The 12,174-nt window shown below is 48.5% G+C and overlaps 1 protein-coding gene across 1 annotated transcript in view; it reads right to left on the reverse strand.

Moving 5' to 3' along the window:
- Nucleotides 1–9,068: 9,068 nt before the first annotated feature.
- Nucleotides 9,069–12,174, reverse strand: part of LOC145337560 (zinc-binding protein A33-like) — a 41,577-nt gene continuing 38,471 nt past the window's right edge. The window contains exon 6 of the mRNA XM_080182353.1: nt 9,069–10,059. Coding sequence (XP_080038479.1) covers nt 9,722–10,059 — 338 coding nt within the window. The 3' untranslated portion in view covers nt 9,069–9,721. The remainder of the gene's footprint in view (nt 10,060–12,174) is intronic.

The raw sequence follows: 12,174 nt of genomic DNA on the forward strand, positions 1-12,174 counted from the left end.
ATTTCCAGCCATTTCCCTCTCGCGCTCAGCACAAAGTAAAAAGTCTGAGAACACCAGGTTTAAGTCCAACCGATTTATTTGATACTGAACTCACAAGCTTTCGGGGTTTGTCCCTTCGTCAGGTGAATGGAAAGTTCTGTCTGAGGCCAGAACTCTCCATTCACCTGACGAAGGGACAAACCCCCAAATCTTGTGAGTTTACTATCAAATAAATCGGTTGGCCTGAAACCTGGTGTTGTCAGACTTTTTACTGTGTTTACCCCAGTTCAACGCCGGCATATCCACATCCTGACTACGCTCAGCACAAAGCCCAAGTACTCAGGCTCAGAACTTCCCGGCAATTCCTTCACCTCCGATCCCAGATGGTTGTATTTGTGCCGTTTTAAGTCCCACACAACTCAGCTGCCTTGTAGTTGTCTTCGTACCGCACTGTGACACCCACCACTGTAACTCTCTGATCTACCGTGAGTATTTTGTCAGGTTTCCATAAGGAGCCGTCCTTGGCCACGAGTCTTGGCTCCTTGTAAGATGTTCAGCAGTACTTACTGACATCTCGGTGTAGTTGTTGGAATCCCTTGCTGTGGTGTTTAATTCTTGCGCTCTTTACAAACGGGCAGCAACCAGAAATGTGGGCGATGGTTTTATTTGCTGCCTCGCATCACTGATAACGATTTGATAGCGTTTGATATCTCCCCCTTGTTAGGGATGAACTTGTGGGATAGAGCATACTTCGAAAAATTAAATTGCTAAAGAGGCGAGATGGTTTCATTTGGAATGCTGCATTTATTTATCTGTCTGAGGTTTGTTTGGGTGTTTTAGTTTGAAGGATGCTTGCGATTTCCTTATTGGCGTACCGGCATCCTGCAAATCTCGGCTCGAGTTCCCTCGGGAGTGTAACTTTCCCCGGGGTCAATTTACAGGCACAGATCCCCGGCTTAGAATTGACCTGAAGCCAGTGCTGGATTTAGGGCCTCACAATCCGCAGGGACTTCATAAAATTTCAGGAGGTTTACAATGAAGAGAACATTTAAGAGCGGATTCCAGAAAAGAAAAAGAAAGCACCAGCTTGACGAGGAACACAAAATATTACCAAAAGTTGACAATTACAAGATAAGGATCCACAAATCCAAGGTGATCAGCAAAGTCCGAAACAACCACAGCCCAGTGCCTCTGCTCCTGAGACAACACAGTCTGGAGTCTGAGCTGAGGAAAACACTGGAACTGATGCAAATGTGAGCGCTGCAGAGCCGACATCCACAGTTGAAACAATTCACGAAACTCAAGCACTTCCGTGTTTATGTCAAACAAAATTATTGCAGGGAAAGAACAAATTTACCACAAAGATCTGCATCAAATCATCTTCCCAGACAAGATTCATTTAGTTTTCCCAAATGTGGAAGCAATATTACAACTATTCTTATGTCTGATGGTTACAAATTGTTCAGGAGAAAGGTCATTTTCACAGCTAACGAGAATCAAAAATGAATCAGGCCAGCCAAATGATAAATATGTAAACAGTAAATGCATTCATTAGTAAACAATTTGGATTTTTCACTTTAAATATCTTGCTATTAAATAATTAAAAGGCATCATTTTGTTTTCAATATTTTTGTGGCGACTCAAGGTGCTGTTTTGGTCCGCCCCTTTGTGAGACCTTTTGGGGCAACTTTTTAACAAGGGCCCTCCAAGCTTTATATCGCTTCGGGCCTGACCAAGTCTAAATCCGGCACTGCCCGAAGCGCTTCCAGGCGCTTCTGGTTGCGCTAAGTGACATGTATCTGCCTGTCGTGCTGGCTCAGCCCAGACCTGGTGGTGAAGCTGAGCTCGCAGTCGCTGCATTGGTATTCCCCGACTGTTACAGGTTACTTTTCTCCGCTACACTGAGGGCAGTGCCAGGCAATGGATTGATATTCTCCTGTTTTACCGCAGCGCCAACGCCTGGTTCTGATGTTTATAACCTGGGGCACTTTGGTCATGTGGATGTTGGAGAAGGCGATCCTGCGGAGGAGGGAGGAGCTGCAGAACAACCCCATCAATGGGGGTAATGGGTGATCACCTCTCTGACTGATGCTCTGTCATAAGTCGGCTCGACAGTGACCCCTTCCATGAAGGTGGTCGCCTCGGATGTTTCTCCATTTGTGTCAATTGCCGCTCCCTTGGCCGGAGTTTCCCTTCCCTTATTGGAAACACGATATTTCTTCTTATAGAAGATTTGTGTTGTGACAAATTTCGCATTTTTTGGTGGATGGGCCGTCCACTCGGACTGTTCTATAACAGTGTCGTCCGCTCCTGGGTTGGCTGCCTCTTCTGCTCTGCGACCCGAAGCTGTCTCGCCAAAAACAGGAGAAAATGCCACAGAGACAACTCGCCAGAATTGATTCTCCGGGGAAACCCGCCCCAGAGAGTCACAGTTACTCCCGCCTGGGTTGTGGAGGCAAGCACGCTAGAGTTGTTTAAGAGTAACTTAGACAGGCACATGAGAGGGTTGGAGATGGGTGGATATAGGAGATTGTTTTAAATGAGGTTCATTTGCATTGGGGCGTCCCTGGTAAGGTAAATGGATATGGTATGATAATAATGTTTTTTCTCTTTTAATTCACAGGTTTTAAGTCGGTCCGCCTTGCTTTCCAACGAGGGGCATACACGCGATGGGTCGTGCTTGGGCTGCTTTTGATTGTTCTAGATTGGCCTAGTGCTTCATGTCGTTAGTGTGTGCCTAAACTGGACCAGATGCTGGGCCACACGACAGCTCAGTGACTATCACTGTTTGCTGGGCAGACACATGGATTCGGGCCAGTGTCTGTGGGAGTTTGCGCATTCTCCCCGTCCTTGCGTGGGTTTTCTTCGGGTGCTCCGGTTTCCTCCCACACCCCAAAGATGCGCTATTAGGCTGACTGGAAGTAATAAATTGTCCCTAAATTAGTTTCCCTCAATGTGGATGGCCATAAAATGATAGATAAGGGGCATGGGTGGAGGTTGGGACAGGTAATGTTAAAATGACGGCGCGGGCTCGTTGGGCCGAAAGGCCTGTTTCCCGGGCTGTTTTTGTTCTTTGGTTCCTGGGTTGTCTGGTACTTCAGCCAATATCGCAAAGGGATTCCCTTTGCCGGGCAAAATGATGGGAGGGTCAACTCACTCTACAAACTTCCTCAGACTCAATAGAGTGTTTCAGAGACACCGCACCAAAAAAAATCAATCACAAGCGTCGTGTTTCCCACCTAAAAATATTTCTTTATATTTTAAATCGTTGACTTGGGTCACTGTTAACTCCTGATTTTCGGTCTGTTATAAACTGATTGGAATTTCAGAGCAAAGAATTCTAACTGTAAATAGACAGAAGCCCGGTGGTACGGTGAAGGTTTATAACAGGTTTATTTGGAGTCACGAGCTTATGGAGCGCTGCTCCTTCACCTGTTGGACTTTAACCTGGTGTTGTGAGGCTTCTTGTGAGAGTTCCGGCATTCGCCGAATACTTGTGAACATAACGGAACAAGTTAGTCAGTTCCTTGACTTTCCGGTGGCGATTCTGTTATGTTATGAGATATGGGAATTATTCTAACTGTGGCGTCCTTCCCCATTCCCTTATTCCTTCCGGCCTTGTCTGTGATTCCCCTTTTGGATAATTTCCTGTCGGTCAATAACACAGTCTTCACCCTGAAATACAGTGTAATTAATGGATCATCTCCCTGTCTGTTTCAGTGTTTTCTGAATGTTGTCTGTATTTGTGATGGGGACATGGGTTTGGGTGCACCTGAGGTGTGAAGTGTGTGTGATTATATATCCAGCTCCCGCAACACATCTTTGTGTTCAAATCACCTCCCTTGACCTCGCTGCTCCCTATTTTTGTGAACTCCTCCAGCCCGATAACTTACTAAGATCTCCGAGGTGAGGCTGCAATGAGATGTGGAGCCGAGTGCTCCTGGAGGAAACCAATCTGAACATCTCCTCCAGCCGGAGCAAAGAGCTGAATTCCAGAGGTGGAGTGAGAGTGACTGCCCTGAACATCAAGGCAGCATTTCACCCAGTGTGGCATCAAGGAGCCCCAGCAAAACACAACTCAGTGGCAATCGGTGGGGAGAGACTCTCCACTGGTTAGAATCTGGATTATTGCTCCAGGAACATCACCATCAAGCTGCTAAAGTCCCTGGTTCTGGAGATCCCAGCCAGGGGAACCATCCTTCCAGCACCTACCCTTTGCCAACCCCCTTCTCATTGAAACTCTGGGGAACAGAGGCCGAGTCTATTCATTCTCATCTCACATGACAATCTTCAGTTCAAGTCATCTTTGAAAATATGGATTTGATCCGATCTAAATATTAGATCATAACAAAATCACAATGTGATCTCGCAATGGAAAGAGGCCTTTCGGCCCATCCTGCCTGTGAACCTTCGAAGGCTGTCCCGACTTCTTGGGCCGTTTTTAATGGGGAATTCTTTCCTGCAGCACTGAGATCCTGTCAGCAAGTGGCAGCGGTGCGCTTTGTAACGATGAAATACTTGAGTTCACAGGGGGATTTTGCAGCCCCAAAACCAGAAAATCCCACTCAAGGTAACGGACCTTTGCATGACCTGTGTGCCCATCTCCCCGCGCACCCACCCTCCCGCCCCCCCCCCCCGCCCCCCCGCCAACCCCGGTCCCCACGCCCCCTCCCCCAACAACGACTCTACTTTCTCAGGAGACAAAGGAAATTTGGCATGTTCGCTGCAACTATCTGCAATTTTTATAGATGCACCATAGAAAGCACCCTTTCCGATATATCACAGCTTAGTATGGTTCCTGCTCTGACCAAAACTGCAAGTAACTGCAAAGGCTGGTGAACGTAGCCCACCCCCTTGCCTCAGAAAAGCAGCCAGCGTAATTAAGGAACCCACGCACCCCAGACATTCTCTCTTCCACCTTTATCTGTCGGGGAAAATATTTTTTTTAACCAAAAATATACTTTATTCATAAAAAAAAACTCGATTAATCTATTTCAAATATACAGGGCTTTGAATAGCAAACACAACGTGGAATCAAAATATTTTTACAGATCTGTACAAATTACAATGACTACATTTCAAAACTTAAAAAACTATATCCATGCCTCAATATTTACAGATTTGTGCTGATTACAATGATTACATTTCAATGCCTAAAACTTTCTACATGCCTCAATAAATTACTGTGTGCCGTTAGTGCTCAGATTGGCACACAGCTCCGCAGGTCGAGGGTATTCTGCAGTTCCCGGGCCCTCGGTCTGCCTCCGTTAAAAGGCCTTACAGTGTGGCCTTTCCCCATTGTGCCTTTGCGGCAGCTGCCCCAAGCTTCAGCCCGTCCCTCAGCACGTAGTCCTGGACCTTGGAATGTGCCAGTGTGCAACACTTGGTCGAGGACAGTTCTTTCAGCTGGAAGGTCAGCAAGTTTCGGGCGGACCAAAGTGCGTCCTTCACCGAGTTGATGACCTTCCAGCAGCAGTTGATATTTGTCTCGGTGTGCGTCCCCGGAAACAGCCCGTAGAGCACAGAGTCCTGCGTCACCGAGCTGTTGGGGACGAACCTCGACCGATACCACTGCATCTCACTCCAGACCTTCTTTGCAAAGGCACATTCCACAAGGAGGTGTGCGACCGTCTCATCGGCCCCGCAGCCACTTCGAGGGCAGCGTGCGGTGATGTTGAGACCTCGAGCGTGCATAAAGGATCTGACAGGGAGTGCCCTTCTCACCACCAGCCAAGCCAGATCTTGGTGCTTGTTTGTCAGTTCTGGTGATGAGGCGTTCTGCCAGATGACACTAACAGTCCGCTCAGGGAACCTTCCGACAGGATCCGCCGTCTCCTTTTCTCTCAGGGCCCCAAGGACGTCACGCGCTGACCACTGCTTAATCGCCGTGTGGTCAAGGGAGTGTTTCCGGAAAAATTCCTCCACGAAGGACAGGTGCTGCGGGACGGTCCAACTACTCGGAGCGTTCCGCGGCAGTGTGGCCAGACCCATCCTTCGCAACACTGGGGACAGGTAGAACCTCAAAACAAAGATACAAAAGGCTGAGGTCACGTACCAACCGACTCAAGAACAGCTTCTTCCTTGATGCCATCAGACATTTGAATCGACATACCTTGCATGAAGTTGATCTTTTTCCAGACCCTAGCTGACACGACGTTCTGCACTCTCTCCGTTCCTTCTCTATGAACGTTGACTATATAGTGCGCAAGAAACAATACATTTTACTGGATGCTGATACATGTGACAATAATAAGCCGAATCAAATCAAAAATTCACTGCCCAAATACGGAGTCCACCCTCTGGAAACCCATCTGTGTGGCAGTGCATCTGGCCAATCCGCTTCGGATCCTGCAGAACCCCGCCCTCCACACGCTGACTGACAGGAGTCTTCACCAATCACAGTTCAGAAAACCCGGAAAACGGTATTCCTGGCACAGAGGGACAAGACGTGCAGCCAGTCACCTTCAACGTTCCGTAAACCCGCCTCCCTTCAGCTGAGTGACAGTCGCTCCGGACGCTCCACCACCCCAAATGGCAGAGGCAACGCCCTCGTGACGCGAGGTGACAGCGGTTACGACCAATCGATTTCGGGCTGCCAGGAACGCCCGCCTCTCAGCCTGAGTGACAGAGGGACTGACCATTCGGCCTCCACATATCGGGGACCGCTTCCCTCAATGTCACTAAAGACACACTGACCAATCGGCTTCCCCATTGCTCGGAAACCCGCCTCTTAATCGGAATGAGAGACACAATAACCAATCGCCGTATGGACTGCACAAAATCCCGCCTCCCTCGCGAAGACAGACATTCTCTTTGACCAATCGTCTTTCAGATTCTCCAAAATTCTTTGGTCAGGCTCAGAGTGACAGGAGTTCGAACCAATCGCCTTCGAAGCTTCATGAACCCCGCCTCCCTCAGTCTCAGTGACCGGAGCTTTCCCGATGGCAAAAACACCCACTTCTTCTCTGATTGACAGTTATAGCGAACATTCGACATTGACTCCCCAGAGCCGCCTCCCTCAAAGTAAATGACAGCCACCTCGACCAATCGGCTTCCAGATTCCCTGGAATCCCGCCCCCCTCACGCAAAGTGACAGGAGCTCCGGCCAATCGGCTTCTCCATTCCCCGGAATCCCGCCTCCCTCACTCAGTGACAGACACAAACAACATGTTGAGTTTCTGCTTCTTGGATTTAATGATGAACTGTGGAATCTTTGAGAAAAACTGTTTCTATTCCAGTGGTTCTCAGATTGTTCTGTTTGAAGAATCATTTTACAAATGTCATCATGGAGCCTCCAATGTAAATTATAATTCTATATAATAACCACAATATGAACAGGTTCCATCAGTTTACAGCTGGCAGGAGGCAGGGAGACGGTGTGAAATTATGGGATGGATCTGTTAGAGACCTTTAATCCCGCAGATTGTCAGCGGTGCGGAATTTGCCCAGATACTCCATCCCGGACTGAATATGTGAAAGATTCTCTCAGTGAAAGTGTGGGTGAAAGTGTGGAGATGGGACATGTTGTCCGCATTGTAAAATGACACCTGTCCACCCTCATAGTCCAGGGAAACCCCGATCTTCCGGAGATTCACACTCGGGGTGAGGGGGGTCAGTGAGGGGGAGGTGAGGGCAAAATAACCTCTTCCTGGAGACAGCCCCACAGTCCACTGCCACATAAAATCAAGATGTGGATATGCCGGCGTTGGACTGGGGTAAACACAGTAAAAAGTCTGACAACACCAGGTTTTAGTCCAACCGATTTATTTGAAAGTAAACTCACAAGCTTTCGGATTAGTCCCTTCGTCAGGTGAATGGAGAGTTCTGGCCTCAGACAGAGCATATAAAGCACAGACAGTTTACAGACTACTGATTAGAATGCGAATCTTCACACCTAACCTGCTGTTCAAGTCCTGAAGTGGCTGACAATGTGAGTGGAAGGAGCACTGATCACAGGTTAAAGAAATGTGTATTGTCTCCAGACAGTACAGTAAGTGAGGTTTTGCAAACCCAGGCAAGTCACGGGGGTTACAGCTAGTGCGACATGAAACCAGGATCCCTGTTGAGACCGTCCTCATGTGTGCGGAACTTGGCTATCAGTCTCTGTTCAGCGACTCTGCACTGTCGTGTGTCGTGAAGGCCGCCTTGGAGAATGCTTACCCGAAGTTCAGAGGCCGAATGCCCGTGACCACTGAAGTGTTGGCCAACAGGAAGGGAACAGTCTTGCCTGGTGATTGTCGAGCGACGTTCATTCATCCGTTGTTGTAGCGTCTGCATGGTCTCCCCAATGTACCATGCTTCGGGACATCCTTTCTTGCAATGTATCAGGTAGACAATGTTGGCTGAGTTGCAACAGTATTTACCGTGTACCTGGTGGATGGTATTCTCGCGTGTGATGATGGTATCCATGTCGATTATTCGGCATGTCTTGCAGAGGTTGCTGTGGCAAGGTTGTGTGGTATTGTGGTCACTGTTCTCCTGAAGGCTGGGTAGTTTGCTGCGAACAATGGTCTGTTTGAGGTTGCGTGGTTGTCTGAAGGCGAGAAGTGGGGGTGTGGGGATGGCCCTGGTGAGATGTTCGTCTTCATCAATGATATGTTGAAGACTCTGGAGAAGATGTCGTAGCTTCTCCGCTCTGGGGAAGTACTGGACGACGAAGGGTACTCTGTCCACTGTGTCCTGTGTTTGTCTTCTGAGGAGATCGGTGCGGTTTTTCGCTGTGGTGCATCGGAACTGTCGATCAATGAGTCGAGCGCCATATCCTGTTCTTATGAGGGCATCTTTCAGCGTCTGGAGGTGTCTGTCATGATCCTCCTCATCTGAGCAAACCCTGTGTATACGGAGGGCTTGTCCATAGGGAATGGCTTCTTTAACATGTTTAGGGTGGAAGCCGGAGAAGTGGAGCATTGTGAGATTGTCTGTGGGCTTGCGGTACAGTGAGGTGCTGAGGTGACCGTCCTTGATGGAGATGCGTGTGTCCAAGAATGCAACTGATTCTGGGGAATAGTCCATGGTGAGTCTGATGGTGGGGTGGAATTTGTTGATATCATCATATAGTCATTTCAGTGATTGTTCACCATGAGGCCAAAGGAAGAAAATGTCATCGATGTATCTAGTGTATAGCGTCGGTTGAAGATTCTGTGCAGTGAAGAAGTCTTGTTCGAACCTGTGCATGAAGATGTTGGCATATTGAGGTGCAAATTTGGTCCCCATGGCTGTTCCGTGTGTCTGGATGAAAAACTGGTTGTTGAAGGTGAAGACATTGTGGTCCAGGATAAAGCGGATGAGTTGTAAAATTGCATCTGGAAACTGTCAGTTGTCAGTATTGAGTACTGATGCAGTCGCAGCAATGCCATCATTGTGGGGGATGTTGGTGTAGAGCGCCGAGACATCCATTGTGACGAGGAGTGTCCCTGGTTCAACTGCTCCATGTGTGCTGAGTTTCTGTAGGAAGTCCGTAGTGTCGCGACAAAAGCTGGGGGTTCTTTGTACAATGGGTTTCAGGATGCCCTCGACGTAGCCGGAGAGGTTCTCACACAGAGTCCCATTGCCCGATACGATGGGACAGCCAGGTGTGTTTGCCTTGTGTATCTTTGGGAGGCAGTAGAGATCTCCAACGCGGGGAGTACGTGGAATGAGAGCACGGAGGGTGCTCTGAAGGTCCGGATCAAAGGTCTTGATCAGATTGTTGAGTTGACGGGTGTGTTCTTTGGTCGGATCTGTGGGTAGTGTTCCTCATTGTTTAGTTGTCGGTACACTTCATAAAATCAAACCATCCTCTTGACCTCAGCCCCACCATCCAGAATCTGGACTCAGGGCTCAGGGAGATAAACCCTTTCCTCTTCACAGACTCTCGGGCCACTCCCAGAAACCACCCTGTCTGCTCCCCCACCTCCACCTCCCAGTCATATCTCCCTGATGTGAATCCCTCTGATCCCAGGACACATTCCCAGTAATTAAACCTCTCCGGGGTGTCAGATGGCGGCTGCCGTTTGTCTCCGAGTCTCACACTGGTCCGGTCCTCAGACAGGGTGAGCCGGGGATGCGCTGTGTTCGGATCCAGAGTCAGAGAGGCTGGAACTGGGAGAAAGTTAAAATAACACAGTCAGTGATTTAGAGAGAAGGTGTTGGGCGGGGAGTGGGTGTGAGGAGTGAGGAAGACAGGAGAGAGGTTAGTGAGGGGGAGAGGAGAATGAGGGGTAGGGGAGAGGGAGCAGGAATGTGATGGAGCCAGAGGGAAGAGAGTGGAGTGGGAATAATCAAGAATGGAGGGGCAGGGAAGAGAGGAGAGAGTGAGTGAGAGAAAGATAGGAAGGGGGAAGAGAAGGAGGTGGAGGGGTACGGTTGGGAAGAGAGAGAACGGGTAAGAATGAGAAGGACTGGACGAAGCAAGAGGGTAAAGAGGGAGAGTAAAAACGGGATGAGGGAGAGGACAAGTCAGAGTAGGACGTTTTGAGTGTGGAAGCAGGAGAGAGAACGGCAGAGCAGATGACAAGGATTGGGAGAGTGGGTGAGAAAGAAAGGGCAGAGTAGAGAGAGCATCTGGAAGGCAGGTAGTGTTTGAGGCTGTGAGATCAAGGTGGAGGAGTACAGGGCTCAGGGTGGCAGAGAGAGTGAGGGAGAGCATGAATACAAAAGTGGGAGATTGTGAAAAAGAGAAAGGAGGATAGTTAATGAGAACAGGGGCATGGGAGGAGGAATAAGATGGTGTGAGAGAGGGAGGGTCAGAGGGAGGAGGGAATGTTGTGTTGAATGTTCTGTATGGTTTGCCCAGTTAAAAGGCTTCAGTTTAAGGTATTTCTGCCTAATGTAACTATTTGTGCTATGCTTTAAGCTAACTTAAGCTAATTTGGTCACACCAGCTTGAAATTCTGAGTCCAGCCTGGAGACTTATTGTTCTCTGAAAGTACAGAATATACAGAAGCTTTCTCATGGGCACAGAAACAAGTTGTTGGTGCAGCTGGAGACTGCTTACAGGAAACTTGGAATAACATAAGTATTTAGTTATATTGTAGACACAGATCGATGTTTAGTTTATTTGATCCAGACTATGTTTTGAGTTGTTCGATCTCGGCACTGGCTTTTTGCTGCTCTCGCTCTCTCTCTTTCTCTCTCTTAAGTAACCCTTATTTTGCTTTCTGGAAAACGCTTATAAAAGACGCTGAAATAAAGGAGTATTTACTTGGGATCAGTTATGCTCAAGTTTATGCTGAAGAAATAAACAGACCCTTCTGTGTGAAAGACGGGATGGGAAATAAAGCAGGAGGGGCAGGGAAGAATGTGGGAGAGAGGGAAAGGGGAGAGATCTGAACAGAGGAGAGTGAAGGGGAGAAGTTTCGTAGAATGATGAGGGAAGGGGACAGGAGGTGAGGTAGAGAGAGATTATGCGTAGATGGGGGAGAGTGGGAAGGTGCTGAGGGAGAGTGAGTGGGGAGCATGGTCAGACAGCGAGAGGGACAAATGAGTGCCTGGTAGAGAGATAGGATGGTTGTGAGAATGAGGGAGAGATTGCGGGACAGATGGAGTTTCAAGTTTATTAGTGTCACAAGTAAGCTTACATTAACACGGCAAGGACGTTAGTGTGAAAATCCCCTAGTCACCATACCTCGCCGCCTGTTCGAGTACACTGAGAATTTAGCATGGCTAACCAGCATGTCTTTCGGACTGTGGGAGGAAACTGGAACACCTGGAGGTAACCCACGCAGACATGGGGGAGAACATGTAGACTCTGCACAAACAGTGACCCATGCCAGGAATCGAACCCAAGTCCCTGGTGCTGTGAAGCAGCAGTGTTGACCACTGCTACCTTGTCCCCCTGCACACTGCCTGATTGTTGGGATGGTCTACACCTGAACTGCTAGAATGAGTGTTCTCGCAAATTGCATAACTCAGGAAGAGGGCTTTAAACTAAACTCAGAGGGTAAGCTACCTTGAAGATACGTGACAAATCCAGGGGTAGATTCAAGGTAAGAAACCATAGATGATCTGGAGGAGGGAACCGAGTGTAGGGTGTCGAAATTTGCTGATGACACCAAGATTGGGGGAAAGGCAAATTGTGCGGAGGGTGTGGAGAGTCTGCAGAAGGATCTAGATAGGCTGGGCGAATGGGCCAGGAAATGGCAAATGGAATTTAATGTTGGCAAGTGTGAGGTGGTCCAGTTTGGTAGGAAGAATGGTAGGAAGGACTATTACTTA

Source organism: Carcharhinus amblyrhynchos, unplaced genomic scaffold, assembly GCF_965287045.1.
Source record: "Carcharhinus amblyrhynchos unplaced genomic scaffold, sCarAmb.v2.hapA scaffold_52, whole genome shotgun sequence".
In the NCBI taxonomy this organism is placed as follows: Eukaryota; Metazoa; Chordata; class Chondrichthyes; order Carcharhiniformes; family Carcharhinidae; genus Carcharhinus; species Carcharhinus amblyrhynchos.